At 46.7% G+C, this 25,727-nt stretch overlaps 1 protein-coding gene across 1 annotated transcript in view; it reads left to right on the forward strand.

The window, feature by feature from the left end:
- The first annotated feature begins 12,113 nt into the window (after positions 1–12,113).
- GNAL (G protein subunit alpha L) overlaps positions 12,114–25,727 on the forward strand; it is a 69,716-nt gene continuing 56,102 nt past the window's right edge. Inside the window, exons 1-4 of the mRNA XM_032654340.1 lie at positions 12,114–12,255; positions 12,487–12,559; positions 13,230–13,284; positions 13,565–13,684. Of these exons, the coding sequence (XP_032510231.1) occupies positions 12,114–12,255; positions 12,487–12,559; positions 13,230–13,284; positions 13,565–13,684 (390 nt within the window). The remainder of the gene's footprint in view (positions 12,256–12,486; positions 12,560–13,229; positions 13,285–13,564; positions 13,685–25,727) is intronic.

Here is a 25,727-nt window from a genome sequence, read left to right on the forward strand (position 1 = left end):
GAAACCGGTCCCTGGTCCCAAAAGGGTTGGGGACCGCTGTGCTACACCATACCTAAATTTAATATGTTTAATACAAAGGTCCTTACTTACCATTTGTAGGATCTGTGTTCTAATGATCCCAAAGATTAAACACCAGACGCTGAAGTGGGACCGTGGTATGTGAGTGAGGGCAAGGGTGGTGTAGCTAATCTCTCTGCCATGTGGTCAGAGTGAAAGGGGGGTTGTGGTCAGATTAACTGCTTCTCTAGCCATTTACTGAGCTCCTGGGTGATGCCAGGTGTCACGGGAACATCCACACTGGAAATCATTAAACTATAAACTGTTTTGTTACCGGGTCCCCTGCTGCCTTGCTACTTTTCTGTTCTGTTCTCCCCTACCTTCTCTCTAAAACAGGACCCCAAACTGAAGTTGTAAAGCTGAAACTCAAAGGCAGAAGGCTGATAGGAAGCCATTCACTGGGCCAACTGTGTAGGGAAATCATAGTCACTTGTTTTCATCCAGACTCTTTCTACTGTGATAGAATTCCAGCTCAAACAGCCTAAGTTAGAGGCAGAGGAGGCGTCAGCCAGGCTCTGTCTGTCCCGGATCTTGGTTCTGTGTGTTCACCAGCAGCTCCAACTTCACAAAGTCTCAGGAGCCCAGAGGAAAGAGGCTCTAGTAACAGTTCTGGGTGGACAGCTCAAGTGAGAGCTTAACATTGTTTCTAACTGGTATCTGTTCTTGTCCCAAACCTCAAAGGTGCATTTTAAGATAAATGCATTTAATATTTTCTAAAATTATTTCTAAACTTAATTTCACCATTAATCTTTGAAAAAAGACATTGATTTCTTCATAATTTCTTCTGTTTCCTTACAGTGATGAAATGGACAGAAACATAGATTTTTGCTATATCACTGTAAGAAAATGCAAATATTCCTGGATTCCTGTCTTAGACAGTGCATTTTATGATGTATAATCCCGAGCACTATTGCAAGCAAAAGACTCTTAGGCATTTCGAAGGCAAGTTGTTTCCTTGGGAGCCCACGGGTAAGGGACAGGGATTTCTCCTCTCTTGGGAGAAACCATAAGGCATCACTTAAAGTCCTGAGGTTTAAACACTGGTAGAGGTGGACCAGGGAGCAGATGAAATCTCAACAAGAAATGTCAGAACCACTAGTAGGGAAGAGAGATCAGGCATCAGAGTTTTGATTTGCTCTTTGGTCTTTGTACTGATAATTTGGTGTTTGGCAGCAAATACAATATTTAAGCCATATTTCTAAAATCCTGGAAATGACACCCAGGATGTGACGTTTGTGGGCTGGAAGGTTCACGTCCTCTAATGCGGAGAGATGGAGCGTTTTCTCCTGAGACGTGAGAGAGAACGAGATTCCCCACCTAACGTCAGGCTGTTCTGAGGCCCTTCAGGACCCGACCACGTGTCTGCCATTGCGCGCGCATGTGTGTGTATGTCTCTGTGTGTCTGTGTGTATGTGTGTCTGTGTCTGTGTGGGTGTGTCTGAGTGTGCATGTGTCTGTGCATCTCTGTGTGTGCGTGTTTGTGTGTGTGTGTGCGACTGTGTGTGTGCATGTCTATGTGTGTGCGTGTGTCTGTGTGTCTCTGTGTGTATGTGTGTGTGTATCTGTGTGTGTGAAATATCACCGAGCACCGCCCCTTCAGGGCACGTCACACTATCTGTCTCTGTCCCTCTGTCCCTGCCGTTTCTGCCCCCCCCCCCCCCACTGCTCCCTCTGCCTGGAGAACGGGTCCCCTTTCTTGCACCTGCATGAACGCATCTTAGCTTCACATCTTGCCTTTGTTGTTACTCTCTCTGTTGAGAAGCCTTATTTGATGCCCATTTTTTCTTTCCCTGGGCAGCTCTTTCCTTCACAGAACTTACCCCATTTTGAATTACATTTTCATTCATGTGTTTGCTTAGCGTTGACGCCAGTAACCTCTTGGGGCCAGAGACCTCATCCTTCGCGTTTCCTTCTGCGTCTCCAATGTCCTGCACGTGCCTGAAGGCATGTTTTTCAGTAAAGGCGTGAATGTCAGGCTTAGGTCAGATGGTGACAGGCAAGTGTAAGCGCTGGCCCGGCAGGCGCCCTGTCCCCTCGTTCCCACCCCCGCTGCACCCCAGCAGGTGAGGACTGTAGGGTTGACCGAGGCTCTAGACCAAGACCACAGGGTCAAGTGGCAAACTTTTCTTTCTTTTTTTTTAGGAGGTTACTTTGTTTTAGTATTTCTTAATCGAGATACTGTTGACAGAAAACATTATATTAGTTTCAGTACAACGAAATGATTCAGTATTTGTCTATATTGTGAAATGATCACAATAAATCTAGTTAACATCTGTCACCACACATAATCACCCAAAAAATTGTGTGTGATGAGGACTTTTAAGATCTACTTTCTTAGCAACCTTCAAGTACACGATACAGTATTGTTAACTGTAGTCACCGTGCTGTACACTCCATCCCCAGGACGTATTTATTTTACAACTGGGAGTTTGTACCCTTTGTCCCCCTTCCCCCGTTTCTTGTGGCTCACTCCCCTCTACACACAGGTGGACCCACCACACCAAAGTCTCTATGCCACCTGCTCGCGGGCTCCTTGGCTTCCCTTGGTCCTCTGCCCCTGGAATCCCCTCCCCCATTTTCAAAGGTCATCTCGGGTGTTACCTCCTCTTCCAAGCCTTTCCTGATCCCCTCTGTTGGAAGTGTCTGCTCATTTTATATGTAACTCCCTTAGAATACCTTTCCTTCTGCTGTGGACATTCATAAGTTTACCTGGAATCCATGATCAGACTGTATCCTATGGGAGTCATGTCCACTTTGGTTTATCTATTAAACCTCCACGCCACCTGGCAGAACCTGGCATAAAATAAATGGGAAATTATCGTTGACAAAACAGAAATGAGAACGCGGAAATCCTGCCGTGCATTTTAATTCCAACCCAGAAAGATTGCCATCTGTTCTTTTCTTAATTGAAATATAATTCACATACCATGAAATTCACCCTTTTAAAAACTGTACAACTCAGCAGATTTTTAGCGTATTCACAAGGTTGTGGAACCATCACCATTACCTCATTCCAGAACATTTTCATCTTTCCAGAAAGAAGCTCCCTGCCGCTTAGCACTCACCCCTCCCCCTGCCACCCCTGACCACCACTGATCCACTTTCTCTCTTTATGGAATTGTCTGTTCTGGACGTTTTGTGTAAAAAGTCACACAATATGTAGTCTTCTGTGTCTGGCTTCTTTCACTTGACAGGATGTTTTCACCCATATAACATGGACCAGCACTTCATTCCTTTTTATGGCCAAATAAAGTCCACCGTATGGATCTGCCACCTGCTACTTATTATCTGTTCTTTCAGTTGGTAGATATAATAGCTAAAATGTGTGTTTCCACTTTTTAGCTATTATGACTAATGCTGCCGTGAATGTTCGTGTACAGGTTATTGTCTGGACGTATGTTCTCATTTCTCTTGGGTGCATATCTGGGAGTGGAATGGCTTGGTCATATGGTAACTCTCTGTTTAACTTTTTGATGAACTACCAGACTGTTTTCCAAAGCAGCTGAATCACTTTACATTTTCACTGGCAACATGTGAGGGTTCCAATTTTTCCACGTTCTCATCAACACCTGTTATTGTCCATCTTTTTTTTTATTACAGCCATCTTAGTGGGCATGGAATGGTATACACTGTGGTCTGGATTGGCATTTCTCTGATGACTAATGTTGCACATCTTTGGGTGCGCTGATTGGCCATTTGTACATATTCCTTTGAGAAATGTCTGTTCAAATACTTTGTTCCTTTCGTAATTGGGTTATTTGTCTTTCTGTTGTTGTGTTGTAGTGGTTTCTTAAATATTCTGTCTGCTGGAGCCTTTTGTTCTTAACCACGTGTAACTCTGCACCTTATGCCCTAACCTGCAGAATATCTGTTCAATAGTGAATAATGTCAAGTTTTGCCTCTATTTTTATAATTTTAATTGCCTTGTACAATTGCCTTGCAATATCCATAGTCTAATTCCAAGTTTCTAGATATGGACCTTACCAACATTTACATATTTATGGAGGGGTGGGTATGTGAAATTTTCTAAGATGTCAGTGTACTTTGAAACCCTGTTTTATCAACGTAAATGTGAAATCAACAGAACCCGATAGTTTATGATGAACAGGATAATTTAACAGCAGTAACACAGAAATACAGGGACATGGTGGGGGGGTAGGAAACAGCGGCCTTAGGAAGAGGGGAGGGAGGGAAGGGATGGGTAGGGGAGGTTGTGTATTTTGAAATAGGCGCGTTGTGAGTTTTGACTAACTGACACGTGAGAACAGAAAAGGAGAAACAGAAAAGGAGAAAAGGAGCCGGGAAGGAAGCGAAGTTGGGGCGGGGCTGTGGGGACCCAGGGCCTCTCGAGGCGAGGCAGGTGCGCGCGGCCGGTCGTTCCTGTGGTGGTCGCCAGGTGGCGCTGCGGCGCGGGAAGTCCGATGGATGGGCAGCAGGGGCTCCCGGACCGCGGTCCGCACTGGCCGCCGGGCGGGTAGCGGGGAAACTGGCTTGTACTGAGCTCCCAGGTGTGAGTGGTAGTGCTGGGCGAGAGGTGAAAGCGAAGGATGCCCTGCCAGTGGCAGAGCGGGCCCTGGAGGGGGGGACCCCACCGACAGGGCCCTTACCTGCGCACACCTGCACACACCTGCACGCGGCAGCATCCCCCAGTGGCGGTTAAAGCGGCGCCTCCTTTGTGTGGTCCCTTTTCTCTCCTGGGAATAATTGTTCTGTGTGCCTGTGTGATGCTGTACATCCCCGGACAGGTCATGCACCTGTCCATTCTGCACGACTGTTCCCGCCATCTCTGTCCCAAGGAGGGCACCCCACCTCCTGACGACCACCGGTTCTAGTTTTGTCCGGCCTGTAATCAATTCTCCATGTAAAACTTGCCCCATCCCTGCCCTGCTGACAACTTTGACTTCCGGCCGTCCTGGGGATAAAGAAGCATCCCTAACAGAACCCACAGCCGGACAGTGTGAGTCGTGACTCCTTGGGGCAACACCGGCCATGCCATCAGCACTGCATAAATACTCAGGGAGACTGATGATAAACTCCACACAAACAAAATCCAGCTCGCCAGCAGGTAGGAAGGAAAGGAACCAAGAAATGAGTGAGAGGGGTTCTCACTTCTCCATGACTGATGTTATGTTCCCTTCTCCCCCCCCCCTTTATTTATCTCTTTGTTGTTGGCATGGACACATGGTATTTCTATATTGTTCAGTGGCTTAGAAGTCACTCCTGTACTTAAATACCTTGGTGCTGAAATCATCCCAGATTTGGCCAAATAGGAGCCCCTTCTGTCTGGTCTTGTGTTCTCGGGAGGTGCCCCCAGCATTTGAAAGCACTTTCCTACTTTCTGGCATAACAATGTTCCAGATTTATCTGTGGCTCCCCTGCCCCCACCCCGGAATCTGCTGTTTCTCTGAGGAGTCCTAGCTCCTCTGGGTTGTGTGATACTGAAGACCAAGGCCTGGGCACTAGGTGCGCTCACCACGACTGGCGTGTCTAATGCCTGGGTCTTTTCAGCAGACAGAATGAGGGAATAGATGCGTGTGGCACAGGTGTACAGTGTACACACACACGTATGTGCACATAATCACAGACACATACGTACATACTCTAGACATCATGAGCTCATTCCGGTCGCTACAATTCCAGTCCATCCCATGGGCGTGCCTTGCGTTTCGCCATTCCGTGTTTGTCCGTCCTCTTTCTCTCTGAAAATCCTGGTTCTCAGTAACCACCTCAATGCACCTGTCCACCTGCCCCGTCCTGTCATTCATGCACCTAAGGGTTTGGGATTTGCACTCAGAGTCTCCCTTTTGAACCTCAGTCTTGAATTTATCTGTCGTCTAAATTCATCAAACTGTTCCTACTTAATGAGCAAATAAACCACGAACGGGAAATACAGACGATCCCTAGGCTTTGTCTCCCTTGTTCACAGCCCGTGAGCTTCAGAAAGAGCCCGTGCAACCTTCCTGGGAAAGGCCCATAGTTCCCACCTATGATGGAGCAAGTTCATGTTCTGTTTAATTTCATATACAGGTTGACATTCTATTACAAGGGAAACTGTTGCTTTACACTCTGTGAGCCAAATTCTAAAAGAAACCAGTTGCTAAGGCAACTGAGTGAAGAGTTAATTAATTCATCAGTCATTATATGCAGATTAATTTGCCTGTGTTAGCAAGGAGGTGGGCTTGTTTGATTTCTCGTTTTGGAAGAGAGAATGGTGCGATTTTTTTCCCACCAGTCAGTTCCTTCTGGAAAGGGCTCAGGCTTTGGGATCAGACAGAGCTCCACCCCCATCAGGCCCCTGTGGAACCTTCGGGCCAACAGCCTTCTCTGCAAAGTGTGGATAATCTTGTAGCTGTTGCGATGATCTGATCAGATGAGCCACTAGAAACAGAGCACCTTTCAGTGTCTTTTTAAAAATAAGACGAAGGGTGACTTACAAAGGTTAACACACATCGCTCTAAGGAAGGAAGTGACATTTTTCTTCACTTGTATAATTGACTACACACCCCTATGTGCTCCCACTGTAATCTCTACAGAATCCCGAGGACTTGATTGCACGTCTGCCCCTCTCTCCTAGCCGATTAAACTGCTTGCGATCAGGGACAAGGTCGAGTTCGTCCTTGTAATCTCAAGGCTACGTGTGTGTAGGATTCAAAAAATGCTCTTCGGTGAGTGAATGATGGAAACTCACCGCTTTACAGGCTCCCCTGGAGCCTCCTTCTGACTCCAGGTTGTGCATCGCCACCTGCTGGTCAGAACTATAACTGCAGTAGTTGTTTGTAAAGGAGGAATTGAAGTCACGTAGCTGTAATCGGAAGCCTCAAAACGAATAGCGGGAAATCACGGGCGAGAAGGATTTCTGTCTTCAACCACGGTCATGATGTAGACCCTAAATGTAAATTTTTTTCTTGTCTTTTTGTGGTTAAGTATACATAAGGTATAATAGACCATCTTAACCATTTTTAAGCACACAGCTCAGTGGCGGTTAAGTACATTCTCGTTGTGCAACCATCATCTTCAGAATTTTTCATGTTCCCAAACTAAAACTCCAACCCCCATCAAACATTGGCTCCCCCTCCCCGTCCACCACTCCCTGGTAACCACCATCCTACTTTCTAATGTATTCAGTGACCACCTCGCGTTTTCACACCAAAACTAAACCCCTGTCTTCGGCACTGAGTGGCATCTTCCAATGAGGATATTTCAGTCCTGGGTTTTTGGACACAGGGTGAAGTCAAAGACAGTTAACCTACCTTTCCTACTCATTTGCTATTTGGGTTTTTTAAGCCATCAGTTAAAAAGACTGCATCCCTACCCTTTATGGGTGGCACTTCTGAAAGCTCCTTAATACTACTTTGCTGTAGGAGTAGGGGGAAAAAAAAGAAATTAATTCAGTAAATTCTAAAATATTTGATTGCAGAGTGCTATGTACAGAAAGGGAATGTTGAAAACGTTTCCCTACTTTTCTATTTAAAAATGTAAAAAAAATTCGCAAGATTTTTCAAGTGTGTTGTGATTAGGTCGTGGGGTGAGAATGCTGGTGCGAATGAAAATAATCCACACAGACCATTTCCACCGAGACACTAAGAAAGGAAAAAGAGAAAACAGCTAACTGCAAGGTGTTAAATGACAGGAAGCAGCACGAGGGCCGTGTGCGCACAGGCCACTCCACCGCCTCGGCTCCAGCTCCACCAAGTTTGTTTACAAAACTGGGCGCAGCTTTTCGTTTCTTCCGCCTGGTCACTGCATTGAGTGAGGGTTCGTCTCTCCCACTCTGCTTTGTTCCTCTTCTTTGAAATCTTTCAATGTACCTGCTCCAAATGCCTTAGAGTGCAGTTTTAACCTTTACAGTATAAAATGCTAGACCAGTTAACGTTTTAAAACATTGATTTTTTAAAAATTAAATTCAATATGTCCGCTATCTCATGCCAGACAGCATTCTAGTCACTTTTCAAACTGGCTCAGCATCTCCTGGATCCAGGCCTGTAGTGATGTGAAACAGTTCCTTTGAATTTTTCATCTTGTTAATTAAATTTCTGCGGAGGTCCTCCTTATAACGGGAGACAAATTTTGTTCTCATTATTATCAACGAGGACTTGGGTCCAGCTAACCAGAGAACAGCTGTTATCTTTTCGACATTTGACAACTTCAATCGGAGGGGCTCAAACAAAAACAGATTTCAAAATTGTTATTCAAAATTCACAAAACTAAGTACAAAAGAAATTCAAATCCAAATGCACTTAGTCAAATGCACTAAGACTTCTGAGATACCTTGTCTTAAACATCAACAAGAGCAGGAAAACACCACTTTGTTTTACGTTTGCCCTTCCGCCCCAAACTTTGTGCCTTCCCAACCCTTCTTGCTGCCCAGGGCGTCCCCCGCCCCGCCGCCCCCTCTGCTGGCAGCGCGCTGCCGGCGGCCCTTCGCCTCCGCAGGTGGGTGTGCGCCGCGCGAGTGGTGCTGATGCTGCGCTGCCGTTGCCTAGCGACAGATGCCGGCACTGCCAGCTCCAGGCTGCTCCCCAACAGCGCCGCTCCCGCGCTCCAGGTGAGCCAGCAGGGATTCCGGATTCTGATCCCAGGGTTCAAAACTCAAATGGGGATCGGTTTCCCAGACCAGACTAGGAAAAAGCCAGGTGACTGGGTTTTTTTTTTTTTTTAAGTGTCTTGAGCTCCTACCTGGTAATAGACTATGTAAAGATGGGCTTGGCATTTCTCATCAGAAAGGTCGCGTCGCTGTGTAGGCACGTAGCTTTCCCGTTTTGGAGTGGTTAGCAGTGTTCGGTGCGCTTACAGTGCAGACGCTGCAGCCAGGCTGCAGGGGTTTAGATCCCAGACACACCTCTCATGCACCCTCTAACATTCTGTAAAATAACGGTCACAGTAGTTCCTTTTAGGGTTATCACAAATACTAAATAAATTGCTCCATGGGAAAGGATTTAACCCAGGGCCAGTAATCACTGGATCAGTCGTAGAAACGAGTTATTTTAACCCTAATTCCTAGATATGAACAAGTGAAAACCTTTTGCTATGTTTTCAGGGTTCCAGGTTCTAACTTTTTTCTCCCTTTATAAGTTTGGTGGGATTTGTTTTGTCCCCTTTTCTTCCAGCTAACAATTTATAGAAACCTTGGCATTAAAAAAAGAGACAAACCTTTTAAAACATCCCACCGCACTCTATTTTTGTACACCTGTTCTCGCCTCCGACTGCCCCGTCAGCCACCGAACAGGCCACGTGGATGTTGCTGTGGGTGAATGCTTGTGTTAACACAAGGAGTGAGGCCTCACAACAGTGCTAAACAGTGTCCCTCCACAAGCTAAAACTCTTATCCAGCTCAGAATATGGCATGGCCCTGCGTGTTTGCTTCTGCTGTGTCAAGAAGAGACACTACTGCTTTTGTTTTTTAAAGAGTATTCTTATTTGGATACAGTACTAAACTGGACAAGTATTTTATGAATTTAAAATCTGATCGTCAAATTCCTTTCATGAGAACGCACACTTGGAGCGGGAGTTATCTTTGGCCTTCGTGAATTTGTTCATCCATCAAACAAAGACTCAAGGGGCATCTCCCCGGGCCAGGCACTGAACTGGGCACAGCCCAGCAGGCGTGAAGTGCAGGCTCCGCCCCGGCCCTCACTGGGTCTCGAGTCCAGTGGACATTGGATAGAGCAGCAAACAAACCATTACAGTGTAGGTGCTGTGAGATACGGGAGAACAGAGAAGGGGGCCTGGCCCTGACTGTGGAAGCAGTGGTGAGGCAGGAAGGGTGACTAAGGGTTGGTCAAGTGAAGAAGGGGCCACACGTCTCCCAGAGAGTGAAGCAGCGCATGCACCCACGCCATGCACTCGGGTGTCCATGTGCAAGGGGTCAAAGGGGGGCTGGACATGAGAGCTGAAGCTGAGGAGTTTACACGGACCCAGTCTTGATGGACCGTGGCTGGGGGCTTGGCAGTGGTGGGGACAGTGATGTGGTGAGATTTGCATTGTCACTGTGGCAGCACTGTGCAGGTGGGCCGGAATGTGTGAGCAGGAGGCCACTTGTGACATCCAGCCTGGACAGTGACCATGGCAACGGCAGATGGGGTAGAAAGAACAGGAACGATGTTTAGGAAACGGACCCAAAGGAATACGGTAACTGGGTTTGCAAGAAGGAAAAGGAGTCAGGAATGACTGCCATGTTCTGGTTGGGAAAATCAGGGGCCTTATTCACAGAGAGAGAGAGAGGAGCGCGCTGGAGGTGTGGGTGGGCACGGGGAGGAGATCCTGGAGGCACGGAGATGGAGGTGTGCTTGCTGCACTGGTGGTCAGAAGGGTGGGCTGGGCTGAAGGTCTTGTGTGGCCGTCGTCAGAGCCGCGTGTGCAGAGGATGGGGGAGGCAGTCAGCCCCCGAGGGCAGGGCATTAAGGGGACAAGGGCTGTGCTGGGTCTGAGCCTCCTCTCCAGGTGGAGAGTGGGCGGGAAATCCAAAGGCCACGTCGGGGAAGCCGAAGAACCGGAGAGACTCCAGGAGGGTCAGAGAAGGTAAAGACCACAGTTCCTGGATGAAGTTTGACCCCGGGGGTCCACTGATGACCCCGTGAGAGTATTTCAGTGAAGCAGGTGGGCCGAAGCCAGGTGCCGGTACCTGAGGCGTGAATGGGAGGTGGGGAATGGCAAATGGAGTCAGATCCTGGTTTTAACTCGGAGCCGGTCTGTGGGCAGGAGGACATGGCGGGGCTGACGCAGGGCCTGAGGCTGTAGGATGGGCCGTCAAATGGGACGGAGTTGAACGTGTTTGTCCGCCCGACGGAACAATCCGTAGAGAAAGGAGGAGAAGAGAGCGGGGAGGCGGGTGAGGCCCGCGGGGCCCAGGGCGCAGGGGCAGGGGCGGCGGAGACCGCGGTCCATGCAGGAGGCCAGGCGCGATGACCGCGAGGGAATACGGTGGAGCCGGAGGGGAGTGGGGACTTGACGGCGGCGTCAGGGCCCCTGGCCTGGAGACCCGAAGCTGGTACCAGCGACGTACCGGGAGGCGACCTCCGCGGTCACGGCTCTGCGCACCCCCGCGTCCAGCAGCGCGGATGGGGAGTGACGGGCACCCGCTCAACAGGTGGAAACCAGCAGCCGCCCTCACTGGTTCTGGCATCGGTGCCAGGCTCGGGGCCACGGCGTCTTCCAGAAAAGTAGCAAAGCTGCTCAGAGCGCGCAGAGAGCGGAGGGCGGGAGGCACACGGGAGGCTGCGGGAGGCGGCGTGGGTGCGCTGGAACCGTCTAGAACGGTAACGGGGGAAGGCGGGGTGCCCGAGCCCGGCACGGACCCTCCCCCTGATAGAATATGCATGATCATGCGCGAGGCCTCGCGCGCTGGGAGCCGGAGGCGGCGCGGGATCCGGGAGCGCACGCCCAGACCTAGTGCCGCTCGGGCTGCGAGGGAGCCGCGCGCCGCGTCCGGACCGCAAGCGGGTGAGCCTCCGCGGGGGCCCTTCGAGGGCGGCCGCCACCCCTCCAGACCCCGGGACCCGCGGCCTGGCCACCCCCGAGCCGGCTCCCCACCCCGCCGCGGAGAGGCCCTAGGGGCTCGGACCCGGGATGGGGCGCGGGTGGCCGGCGGGTGTTCGCAGTTATTGGCGGGGACCCGGTGCGCTCCGTCCCTCCGCGCCGCGTTCGGCCGCCACCGGCGGGGCCCGGGCACCGGGCCGAGCGTGCCTGCTCGGGGTACCCCCGGGCAGCGCATCGGGCGCGGGGCGAGGGGAGAGCCAGCGCCACCCAGCTGGCTCCGGCGGTCCTGCCGCCCTTGGCCCCGTCTCCGCTCACTGCTGTTTATCCAGCAGATAATTCTAAACAAGTATCTTTAAAAAGTAGTTGGCTCCGCGCGTCTTCCTTGTGTCCTCTTAGTCGAGAGTTCGCGGCGGGGAGGGGGAGGGAGAAGAAACGCCTGTTCCGATCGGAAAACACCGAGAGACCTGAGCATCTCTTTCAGCAGCGAGGAAGAGGGGCCGCCGCAGGATCCACACACACCTACAACTCTCTACTTTTGTGCAATTCCTAACTGCGCCTGACGTCCACGCAAGCGGTCAGGCATGGGGTGTTTGGGCAACAGCAAGACGCCAGAAGACCAGGGCGTCGATGAAAAGGAAAGACGTGAGGCCAACAAAAAGATCGAGAAGCAGTTGCAGAAGGAGCGCCTGGCTTACAAAGCGACTCACCGCCTGCTGCTACTGGGTAAGGCGGGGGGCGCGCGGCGGCGCCCGGCCCGAGCGGAGCGCACGGCCCGGGGCGCACGGCCTGGAGCGCGGAGAGGGCCGGGCGGGCAGGGCCCGCGCCCCCGCAGATAGCAAGAGCGCACCTGGAAACGCCCGCGTGGGGGCAGGACACTAGTTCAGTCTCGGTAGGCGTGAGAGATGGCTACGGTCCTCGGCCACAGATCACAGCATTCTCTCTGTTTGTTTGTAGGGGCTGGTGAGTCTGGGAAAAGCACTATCGTCAAACAAATGAGGATCCTGCACGTCAATGGATTTAATCCCGAGTAAGGAATGACCGATTTCGGGTTTGCTTCCCAACTGCATGCACATTTTGTCACTGCTTTCCCGGCCTCCCCAAAGTGTTTTCTCTAAACAGTTAATTTGATCTTTGAGTCGACCTTTTGGGGGAGGGGGGGGCGGATGTAGAAGTAAGTTGTTGAATTTGGCATATTTAGGCAAATCTTTCTTCTGGTAGTGTCTACATCAAAATAAAAGAACGATATATGATTTATTAAATACTCTTGAGGTATTGATCTGCATTATTGATATTGTGCTGCGCACACTTAACCAATGTGTCTATATACACTTCTCTCTCTATCATTTGTCTGCATCTATTTCAATCAATATATGGATAGATTCAAATAAAATATATTTACAGGTGTAGCCCTGTAGTGTTTATATGCAACAGTCATGATGATTTTGCCATGTTACGTAAAGCCTGTGTTGTTGTCTAGAGCTAGAGATTGTGGTGTGTGCACGTTTGTTTAGAGTCCAAACCAGTAAAGGTGGATGTTTTCCTTTTCCACATAAAAAACTTTGCACTGTGGTCCTGGGGCTAATGTTGACCTCTGGTAGTACCATTGTAGACCCCCTGCAGCTGGGAATTTAAAATCCCACTCAACTGATTTGGGGCAATGTGTAAAGTTAATTAATAACCATTCTGTTTTCATACAGGGAGAAGAAACAGAAAATTCTGGACATCCGGAAAAACGTTAAGGATGCTATTGTGGTAAGGAATTTTTTTTTTTTTTTTTTTTTTTTTTTTTGGCCTTGCCGTGCAGCATGCAGGATCTTAGTTCCCCGACCAGGGATTGAACCCGTGCGCCCTGCAGTGGAAGCCACTGGACTGCCAGGGAAATCCCAGGAATTTTTTTTAATATTTGTTCAGTAGTAAGGTTGCACCCTCTGCTCCCTCAAACTGCGTAGACAGAAATTATGCACTAGATTACCACACATGGAGCCTAAATGGTTTATTTATCCATGTATCTTTTTCCTTCACTCCACTTTAGACGATTGTTTCGGCGATGAGTACTATAATTCCCCCAGTTCCACTGGCCAACCCAGAAAACCAGTTTCGATCAGACTATATCAAGAGCATAGCCCCCATCACTGACTTTGAATATTCCCAGGTAAGTAAATCCTTACTGAAATATTTTAAATGGTACACGGTGGAACAGTTTTTTAGCGAGGTGGCTTACTACGAACCAACGTTAATATTATTTCATCTTGGACTTTCTTCAAAATCTAGCTCTCTGCTTAGGAGAAGTGCTTCCCTCCATACCCAATATTAACGTGTTAAAAATATTAAAGACAATAAGATTGTAAGAAATGCTTTTATGAGTATATCGGTGGGGGTGATGATCAGGTAGACAGCATACCTCTAAGAAATATTGATAGTACTTTTTCCACTGTGTATTCCTAAATCAACAATTAAGCCGTTTCCCAGATAACAAAAAAGTAGAAATTGCACGAGCAGAGAGAAAGGCTTTATGGTATGTGACTGCATCCTTGGGAGTAATAGAACAGAATTCAGTTCACTCTTAAAGGACATGCATCCTTCAGCTCAAATGAGAGGTGCATGCCAGCTGTAGGTCATACATGGATTACTTCTGAATGTTGACTGTATCCTGGGAAAACGTGATTTACTTCAGATCTGCAGGATTTAGGGCTGCTTTTCTAATCACTTGGATGGCAATGTTGCTTATGCGAAAGGGTGTTATGAATATTAGTTTTCTCTTGTTTGGTGGACGTACGTTTCTTTAAAATATTGTTATTTGGTAATTTGATTAAACATGTCTTGAAGGAGAAAATAGTTTTTCAGTTTCTCAGAAAATCATTTTTGTTAACAATTGTGCTCAAAGAGCATGTGTGTGTGTGCATGTGTACCCCTCCAAAACAGTATTTCAAAGTCTCCACTGCCTGGCGTGGTGGTCTTGAGACATTTTTCATTCTCAGAATCCTCTTTTCTGAGGGAAGCTGATGCAGGACCCAGTGTGTAAGACAGATGGGCCCATGTGCCCCCTCCCCTCCCCTTCAGTAGAACACACCTGCCCTGTAGGCTCTGTATCCAGATGGCGGATAAGAATTACATTTTAAAGCTTTTTTTTTTGCATCCTCTCATGTGATTTTTGTTTCTGATAAGCATTCCCATATAGCCAGTGAAAATCCTAGAATTTCTAAAAAGACAGAGGTAGCGGTGGTGAACTACCTAGAAAAGGGGGCCACGCCAGCTGGCGTGGCAGGCACAGTGTTTTTTAGTTAACTGTGTCTTTAACTGAGTGATGTGGAGGGGGCTCAAGGAGACGATGGGGGGCCAAAGCCGTGCTTCAGCCAACTGGAGCTCTGGGTCCTCCCAGCTCACTGTGATGATTTACATATTGGAAAAGTCACCCAAGACTGCAAGGTCCTAGCTGAAATCAGGTTGTTCTTATTCAACTTCAGAGTTACACATTCATAGACATGTATTTGAGTTTTAAATTTTGTCCTGCATGCTTGCCTAAAAGTCATCATAAAACATTTCCTATGTGGTTCTGATGAAGGGAAAAGTTATTCTTAGCATATAAAGAGAAATTAGCATCAAGATGTATCGATCTGTCACATCTTCTTTCTTCTGTTTATGACAAACTCACATGTGACAAGAGCTCCCAGATTCTATCTGAAATCCAGTAACTCCCACGTGGGTTACTAAGGAATCCAAAGCACCTAATTTGCAAATGTGTTTTTGAGGTATAGCATGATTTTTAATTAAAAAAATAAAACTCAAGAAACCATTTGCATTGAAGGCATGTATTTTCGTATAGATATGTTGAGGCAACTTAAAAATGATTATCGGGGGCTTCCCTGGTGGCGCAGTGGTTGAGAGTCCGCTTGCTGTTGCAGGGGACACGGGTTCGTGCCCTGTTCCGGGAAGATCCCACATGCCGCGGAGAGGCTGGGCCCGTGAGCCATGGCCGCTGAGCCTGCGCGTGAGAGGCCACAATAGTGAGAGGCCCGCGTACTGCAAAAAAAAAAAAATGATTATCGGAAATCATAATTAACTATTAATAAAATAAAAGAGAATTGGGAACCAGCAGATGCAAATGCAATTATAATACTTTTTCAGAGGTAATACTTTTTTTGGTAGTTTTTAAACCTACATTCTGTTGTCATGTGTCTCTGTCCATGTCAAGTGAGATTATGTTTACAACTGAGCCTACGCTTATATAAATGAGGAAATTAATATCTAACTTTCTTCCTGAAAATTGTGTTTTAATATGCACACAGTTTTCAGTAACACTTATTCTATAGTACTCTGAAATAGTCATCACTTATATCGTTAGATTAAATAGTTCTTGAATTTATGTTTTGATGATCCCCTTAAGAGTGACATTAAGACAAATCTCTGACTTATGTACTAATAACACTTGGTACATTTGAAGACAATTAACTTTTGTTTAAAGAAAATGTGTATTGTAAAAGTCATAAAAGTAGAGCTAACTCAAGTGTTTCAGTAGTAAACATAACACGAATTTACTAAGTCTAGTACTTTTTTTTGGATTAAATCCTTGAGAAAGTCTGTGTCATAGTCCAGTTCCTTGAGGATCTTGTTTATTTTCCTGTAGATCTAGAACAATTTTTGAACCAAATACGTCCTATCATTAAAAGTTAATTTCAGAGTTATTTAATTTTAGAAGGAAAACTTAGAAGAATGTTTAAGATTCTTCTTTATTATTAAGAATTTGAGATTCTACGTGAGATTACTCTTTATAATGAAAAAATCTACAGTATCTTAGTAGAATCCTAAGAATTTCCTCTAAGAATGTCACACTTGGGTTTACTCTTTACATTGCCTCCTACTTGAATTTCAGTTGGATTATAGAAAGAAGAGTGAGGTTGGCGGGTGGCCTGCCTAGGGGACGGTGCCAGGGCAAGTCAGGGCCAGCATCAGGGGCCACAGATCTCACTGGCCCCTTAGGCCTGGTCTGTCCCGACCTGGAAGGGCTCTGGAGCCCTCTCAGAGGGGATTTTCGTGACCTGAGTGTTTTATCAAGGTCGCTCTGGCCTTTGGCGGAGACGGGCTCTGGGGAGGAAGAGGTGACTCCTGTGACAGTCCAGATGGCAGACACCGGGGCAGCCGGGGTGGCCTGGGATGGCTCACTGGCCATTGCCTGTTCACAGCGTTTTGCTCATGAGCACGCCAGATCACCTCCGCTCTGGACAGGGCTCCACCCGGGACCCCTTCCTGGGACGGCACCCCGTCTGTGCACCCAGCCCATCGACACGGGAAGCGGTAGGAAATACACAGGCTCAGGTGGTGGTCCTGAGAGAACGCACATCACCTGATCATTTACAAAGTGGGAAAATATTGTGGTTGCCTTCTGTGGCTTCACAGAAGATACTTTTTTAAAATTCCATCTTCTTCTTTGAAATACTATCATAAGGGATATTCCTAATAAATAATAACTTTTTTTGAAGCAATTTTCAACTTACCCCCAAAATGCAGAAGTAGGACGAAGAACTCCCATACCCCGCACCCAGGTTCATCAAGAGGTAACCTCTGGCCACATTTGCTCTCTGGCCCTGTCTATACTAAAACACACCTTTACGATCCATTTGATAGCTGGTTGCAGCCATCATGCTCCCCATAAATACTTCAGTGTGTATTTCCTACAAACAAGGCCCTCCGCTTGTATAACCAAAGCACAGTTATCAAAATTAGGGGATTTAGCGTTAATACAATGCCTATGCAAATTTCACCAGTTGTCCCAATAATTATAGTGAAACTATAGTAATAATAATAATTCTGTTGGTAACCCTGGTCAATAATCCAGTGCAGGGTCTGGTGGCCTTCCCAGTGGTTGGGGACATGAACTCTGGTCACTTAGTGAAGGTGGGGTCTGCCTCTTTCTCCTCTGTAAAGTTACCTCCCCCTCTTGTAACTCATAAGTACGTTTGGGGAATATCCTTTGAGACTGTGTAGACACCCTGTTCTTTTCAAAACTTCCACACTCTCATTTTAGCGCACTAATAAATTTCATCCACAATAAATATTTAAGAGGGAAAGCTGTTGGCAATTCTTTCAGTTATTTCTAAATCCCATAAAGAGAAGTAAACAGAGTGTGGAGCCTGGTGCTGCCTTGCGTTTGATGAAAGGCTTGTCGTCCATGCTGTTAACAATCAGGGTTTGTGAGGGTCACTCAGAGCAGCATCCTCTCATCTGTACCCTCACGGCGAGAAATCTGGGCTGAAACCACGAGACACAGTTTCCCTAAAGTATTTTTCTTTACAGAAAATACACTCTAAGGGTTACAAAGTAAGGCAACATTTTTTTTAAATTCCTTGGAGAAGATGTCACTGAAACTTCAGATCCTTTGAAAGTGTGAGATTTTTGTTGTCAGGGTTCCCCTCAAATTTGGATGTATTGGAAGTTTGTCATCAGGTTTACCAAAGCAAAGTTCACTTCTGAGGACACTTGCACTTTTCAGAAGCATTTGACATTAAAAATACCATAGTAATGGGGCATTTTGTCCTTACCATTATTGAAGTATAGTTGACTTACAATGTTGTATTAATTTCTGCTGTACAGCAAAGTGACGCAGTTATGTGTATGTGTGTGTATATATATATATATATACTCTTTTTCATATTCTTTTCCATTAAGGTTTATCCCAGGATATTGAATATAGCTCCCTGTGCTACACAGTCAGACCTTGTTGTTTATCCATTGTATATATAATAGTTTGCATCTGCTCATCTCAAACCCCCAGTCCTTCTCTCCCCCACCCCACCTTCCCCTTGACAACCACAAGTCTGTTCTCTATGTCTGTGAGTCTGTTTCTGTCCCGTAGATAAGTTCATGTCGTATTTTAGATTCCACATATAAGTGATATCATGTGGTATTTGTCTTTTTCTGTCTGACTTAATATAATAATCTCTAGGTCTATCCATGTTGCTGCAAATGGCATTATTTCATTCCTTTTAAGGCTGCGTAATATTCCTTACCTTTGCAGTTTTACGTAACTCTGAGAGAAAACGTTTTTACCTTTTCATCTATCTCTCCGGAAACGGAGGAAGGAGCAGAATGAGTTGATCTTCTTGTGTCAAATTAAGGCTTGAGTGAGTCAACACACGTGGCTTATGACACAGGTACATGAGGTTTTCAGAAGCAGAAAAATGAAGTTGCTCCTGAGAAGATTCCTTTGAAACACTGACTTTTCAAGTTTTTAGTTTTGCATGAGAATGTCATCCATGAATATGTGGGGTTTTTCTTCACCTCTTAAAATAATCCCACACAGTTTTTATCCTGTCCTTTATTACGGCGTATAGATTGAATTAAATCAACTTCACATGTAACATTCTCACTGCACATAGCAATTTCATGTTTTAAGTTGTATTTGTATTTGTTTGAATAGGAAGTGTCTGTGTGTGGCACAAAATGCAAAAGATAGGAAAGAATGACAAGTCCTTCCTCACTCCTGCCCCCAGGCACCCACGTGTCGTCCCCAGAGACAGCCAAAGTGACGTAAAATCGACTTAGGGTCCTCAAAGAGCAATCTTTTAAACATATTTTGATCTCATAGCAAATAGTCAGTTATAAAATGTCATTGCAGTTAATCTTATCAGTATGGAGAAAATATGTAGCCTGAATTGCCAAGTAAGCATTTTTTCAAATAACATTTAACATTAAAGTAAATTGTATTGAAACTGTTTTAATGCCGAGACAAAATGCCAGAGTGGATGGTGACGAAAATAAGAGAGGTTTATTAGGCATCCATAAAATACTGAGATTTTAAAGTGCAGAAGCTGCAGGCGTCATCCTTGGAGGGAAACCACAAATGACACAGTTAAGCAGAGCAGGACATGGGAGGGCACTTTACCTCTGGGTTCTGTGTGGTGGGTGACCTCTTCGGTCTGACCCCATCCCGCCTTGGCTTTAGGACACACCGTCTCCCCCAACACCCAGCTTCCTTTCACAGACCTCACTGGAAGTTTCTGCCCAAGAGAAAGCCCTAAAAATACGTAAAGGTATTTTCCATGTCCTATTCTTCTGAAAAGGGCAAGTGTCCCCAGGTGTGACGTGCTTTCCTCCATCTGCAGGTCATTCCCCAGCTCTGGCTCTTTCCACCTTGAAAACCCACCTGCTGATTTTTCTTCCTCTATTTGAAAAGCTCAGATTCCCGAGAGCACAGTGTTCACGCTGTATATTTGCCCTTATTTAAATAGTGATTTGCCAGGGTCCGTCCTGAGCACTCAGTAAGCACCCAATTAATGCTGAGTGATCAGAATAACTAAAGAAACAAGTTATTGGCCGCTTTTAAATCCCTCCAACTAACAAGGCTAGACTTACTTAGAAAGCAGATTATGTGTCATGATTCCAAATGCTTAACGTTTACGCCTGTCCTTTTATCTGAAGCTCACATCATGACTAGTCATGTTGAGTTTTGCCAGTAAACGTGCATTTACGGGGTGTGGGAGCCTCTTCCCCTTGCTTGGCACGGCATGTGGCATATACTTATGCTCCAAAAACGTGCTCGAGAATCACGTGTTTGCCATGTGCTCAGTGCTACACTTAGGACCGTGAGTTACACTAAGAAACTCTGAGTTATGACTTCTCACCTCCAGAAACTTACGACTTAATGAAGAAACAAAATGTTCGTAATGTGTAACATCTGTAACATATAATACGTAACATAGAATTAATGAACAATAAAGTATCCTGTAATGGCAGGCTACCTTCTGTGGGGTAGACTGGAAACTCTGGACCCATTCAGGGAAGAAGACCCGTAAGAACCACAGGTGCTCAGACCACAGGCTTGGTGACCATGCCCTGGGGGAGAGGGGCTTCCTGGGCTAGTAATAGTGTCACCAGCAGAGCAGTAAGAACTGAGGGTCGTGGTGGGGAGGACCCAGCACAAGTCAGAGGTGTGTATTGAAGGGAGATGGAGCATTACGGAGGTGGGACATCGACCCCCAAACTAACTGGCACACTCAATCAGATGAGTGTTGGTAGAAGAATGACAATTGGTATTTGAGCTTGCATTTTTATCAGCTACAATGTTAAAGGATTTATGGAGTTATCATCATTTATTCTCATCCACAGTAGTGTGTTCATTACCCAGAAGAACACCTTTTACGACAAGTTGGCTGATTTGAGAAATTACTAGGGGGTTCCTACACCACTTTCCCAAGCCTCTACTCCTTAGTTTCCCAAACCCTCTCCTGAATTTTAGACATTGTCTAAATGTCCCATTGCTTTACATAGTAAATAATGGCATATCATTTCAAAGTACTCAGTATTAAATTTTTAAGGGTATTTTTCATAGTTCTTAAACCATTGTATTTTTATTTGTTTCTTTGTTAAACTGTGTCATCACCTCCCAAAGAAACTCAAATGGCACCAACTGGCATCTTTAGCTGCTTGAAAGAATTTAAGTGATAAAGATTATCATCCATGTTTCTTATTTCTACAGTTAAAAAATTATAAGTAAGTAGTACATCATATCCATATCATCACATAAATTCCTCTAATTCACTAGAAGTTAAAATCTTTCAAATCAACCTTCATCCGTTTTATCTAAAGAGGCATCCTATTCGATTTTTTTTTCAGTGATTGCCTGATATGTGTCAGGAACCGTGTTAGGCGTTGGAAGTACCAGTGTGAATGCATGCCCGTCTGCATGCCTGTGAGGAATAACAGGGTGCATGCAGAGTTCAATAAATAATTAGGAAAGGTTCGCACATGGGTGCAGGGGAGGAGGGATTGCTGGTGAGGTTTGGGTGGCTCGGTCCCAGGGGAGCCTGGACTGACTTGTGGACAGGTCCACAGGTTGACCGGGGACAGAGGGCAGTGTGGCCAGAGTGTACAGTGGGGGATGCATCCAAGGGGTCCGTCTCCCAAATCCCTACATCATATGAAGAACTTAGAGAGTCTAGCCCTGCAGAAGTACCATGGCCAGATGGTCTTGGAGTCCCAGCCCTCATGAAGCTAATATTTAGGTAATTCAGCTGGAGACTTTTACACTAACTGCAGTGTAACATTTCATAGTATGAATATTATGGTAGAAATAAAAACACCAGTGCCGGTAGTAGAAAAGAATTATGAGGCATTTAAATGGTTGTGCCTCAATGAAAAGATTGTTTTACATTGTTCTGGTTGACTGTATGGAGAGTACATTTGAAACTACTTAGTATTTAAGCTAGATTACTAGCCATGCTTCCCTTTGGTTCTCTTCACCAAGAAGTCTGGGAGAGTGAGCGTGTGAGGCTTCTGCCTCTAGCCTTGTTCTGTGCCCCCTGGAGCCCCCAGCCCTGCTGCGGCGTCAGCGGGTCCTGAGTCGGGCACACCTGGCAGCCCACCTGGTGTTGACGGTGCCCCTTGTCTCCACTCTGGCGGCTGCTCCTTGAATCTCGGCCTTTCAGCCGGTCGTGACTTCAGGGTGTCTGGTCCAAGTCTCACTTTGTAGACCGGCACAGAGTCTTGCGGGGGGTGTCACCCAGGCGTGCTGCCCTGGAGGTCGGGTCAGGACAACGACAGTCTTCTGACCCCCATAGGCAGTCTGCTAACCACCCTTATCCGTGTGTGGGTCGGACCCACATTTGTACCGAGGAGCTTTATGATCTGTTCAACAGAAACATAAGAAATTGCCCACGTGTGGCCATTTTTGACCTACAACATGGCCGTTTCATGAGGTTTAACCTTGTGGACGTCGTGCCACCTGCCAGCCTCGGTCCCTTCGGTCGCCTGGTTCCTTGCCCTGCATCTGTGTGGCGGGTGCCCCCGAGGGACCCAGCTCTGTCCTCTCAGTGCTGGGCTCCCTCCTCAGGGCTGCCTTTCACTCTGGTCGCTTCCGTCACCCCCACCGCCAACCCCGAGGTGCTTCCCTCCCATCCCAGGTCTCTTCCTGTGTTTGGGCAGAAACCTTCCAACCAGCCCCATCTCATGGGAGACCCCCCCACCGTGAGATGAGAGGCAGCCCCAGTGTCCCCCCTGAAGCCAGTGTCCCCCCCTGAAGCCGTGTGCTCACGTGTCCCATGCCCACTCCCCACCTGGTGCCTCTCATTCCTGCACCTTCAGTGCTGGCTTAGCCAAAGCCACAAATTTTGGGTAACTAAGCATGTGATGTGTTTGCTTATCTACAGTTGTAACAACTACAGGTTCATGCAGTCTGTTTAAAGGATTTTGTGCGAAATCACCCCAAAAGAGCCTCAGTGTATGTTGGGGTGGGAGAGAAACAGGATGCTCTCTGCATAACAAGTCTCTGATATAACTCCCTTAGTCAGCTTGGTGTCCTTTCTTGAGGCTCTTTTTTGAAAAGAAAGGAAGCAGAGTAGTACCAAAACTCTAATCATAAGAGCTTGACATATATAATTATATAAAAACCGTTGTATCTGAATCATTCTGGTGGATACAGTAAAAGTTCCTCAACCTTGTGTCTGAGGATGCAGTCTCTGTGGTTCCTGTCCCGTCTCTGCCTCCTCCTGCAATCTTGGGAAAGGTGAGGAGCATCTCTGGGCTCAGTTTTCTCATCTGTAAAACAGGGTCAGTAATAATGATGCCTGTCTCATGAAACTGTGACGGGAATTCAGTACAGTCATGCATCTAAGTGCTCGGGATTGTGTCTGGATGCTGCAAACGTCCAACAAACGTCAGCCGTCATCCTGGTTGCCCTTTCATGTGATATTTGTAAATGTATGTACACTGCCTTCTGAGATGTTGCCACATGCTAAGCTTTGGAAACTTCACTCAGGGATTTTGTCATCAAATCACAGAGAACCCTGTTGCTGATGAAAGGAGAGTTGAGACCTTACATCTCTCCTGAGGATGGCAGTGAGCTCTCAGCGTCCTTGCTGGATTCCTGAGACCAGCAGGGCCCTGGGGAGCAGGGAGACGGGAGCCTCCACGAGGCTGGGATGGAGCCCGACCGTCCCCGCTGTTGGATGTCCGAGCTGCACACAGGCTGCCCCGTCTGACGGCACTTCTGGGAGTGGTCCCAGAACAAGCCTGCCTCTGACTAACGGGTCTGGCTGTGGTGTTCGCAGGGGCCTCTCTTCTGTAGCTTTTCCAGGATTGGGTTGCATGGGCAGAGTCAAAAATACTATACTGTGCAGAAAACGTTTTGATCTGGGATAAATTCATAGTTTAGAATAAAAATGTAAAGAAAAACAAAATTGGGATTTTAAAATACATAAAAGTCTATCAAAAAATTTTTTCTCCCCCTCGGTTTTCATCCTTTTTTGGCGATGTTGGTCAATCAGCTTGATACAAGTGAAAATAAGGCTTCAGCTCCCAAAGCCCTCAGGCCACATCCTGTCCTGAATCCAGTGGTCACAGCATCTCTGTCATCCTCCCTGCATACCTCAGGAGACAGGAGCTCGGAGAAGGCGGTTGACTGGTCCAGGGTCAGAGCTGGGATCTGGGAGTAGGTGGTCGGGGCTGGAGCCCGGTGGTCTGACTCTGGAGCCTGCTGTGTGGCCTTCCTGGGCTCGGGAACTGCTGGTCCATCCTGATCGCTGGGTCAGCCTCATTCCAGCTGAGGGTGTAGGGGTGGGGGCTTGGTCAGGCCACGTGCAGCCCCTCGGAGCAGCCTGGAAAGGGGAAATTTCCTGGAAGAACAGGGTGTTCTCTGGAGTCACTCCGGTCCACCTCTAGTGGTGCTGTAAACAGTCAGCTTTGGTGACCACTCAGTTCTCTTAGGAGCAAAAATGCAAGTGAATGAAAATGAAAGTTGGGAATTATTGGATCATTCACTCATTCAAGTAGAATTTCCTGAAGGCCTCCTGGGTGAAGGCTAGGGTGGCCTGGAAAATGGAACATCCCAGTGACCAAGACACAGTCCTGCCCCGAAGGGCACTTCATTCACCCGACTTTCACTGCAAGTTGGCCATTTCCACGGGCACACTCTTGCAGCTCTGTTCATTCCCTTGCATCATACTGCAAACATTTAGCTGTACAGTCAATTAATTAATCAAGGTGGAAAGTATCAACCAGGGATTATTTTTCTACTCCCTTGAAGAAGCGTCGTGCAGCTTCCTGAGCTGGTGAAAGACGCCTCTAATAATTTGTTGTTGTTGTTTATGAACTAAATAGGCCATTAGAACGTGGATCATCACCCCATTAGGGCCTCTTCCCAGCTTTGGGTTTATACTCTTCCTTGGGGTCTCAGATGGCTCGTGTTACATTGCTCGGACATAGTATAAAAATATCTTTGTGATAGGGACCTCCCTGGCGGTCAAGTGGTTAAGACTTCGCTTCCAATGCAGGAGGTGCAGGTTCCATCCCTGGTCAGGGAGCTAAGATCCCACGTGCCTTGCGACCAAAAAACCAAAACATGAAACAGAAGCAGTATTGTGACAAATTCAGTAAAGACTTTAGAAAAGGTCCACGTCAAAAAAATCTAAAATCTCTGTGGTAAGTTTCTATTTTTAACTTTTTAAACTTCTTTTCATACTCTGACACCCGAAATTATTCTATAGGAACTTGAGTCCAGTCCCTAAAGTAGAGGGATTTTTGCATAGTCACATCCATGCCCTCCTGGCCAGGTATTTATCCCTGTGTGCTGTTGGTACATATTTGAATTCTATTATGTAAGCCCATCTTTTAGAGAAAATATCTAAAAATTTTTATAATGTGCCTGATATTTTAGAAAGGATAAGGTTTTGTCACATTTAAGATGTGCTAACTCTGGGACTTTAAGTATTTTCAGGTCTTCAAAAAAGTCAATGCTTATGGGAGCCTCTTTGGCTCTTTAAAATAAAATATTCCAGCTGTAAGTGGAAGGATGGGGCCTCTCTCCAAACAGTTTTCAGAATTATTCCAACCAGCCCCAGTGAAGTCAGGTGTAGCACGGCGAGCCCAAGACCTAAAGGACTTGAGTCAGTTCTTGGCCAGACACAGTCTCTTAGCCAACTTGCCTTTGAATTTTCCCGTCTGTAAAATGGGGACAGTAATACGTGCTTCATGTCTGAGAATGAATTAGATCTCATGAGAAAGCTCGGTAATTTAAAGAACAGAATAGCCGTGAATCATTATGGTTACTACCGTTGGCCAAGTTGAAATACGAGAACCAGAAAGGGACTTGGAATTACAATAAAAACTAGCAGGAAATCCAATTTGATGTACACACTGCTGCCAACCCCACTCCTCACCCATAAGACCTGGGTCACCCCAAGGCCTAAGTGACTGATGACAGGTGT

Source organism: Phocoena sinus, chromosome 14 (assembly GCF_008692025.1).
Source record: "Phocoena sinus isolate mPhoSin1 chromosome 14, mPhoSin1.pri, whole genome shotgun sequence".
In the NCBI taxonomy this organism is placed as follows: domain Eukaryota; kingdom Metazoa; phylum Chordata; class Mammalia; order Artiodactyla; family Phocoenidae; genus Phocoena; species Phocoena sinus.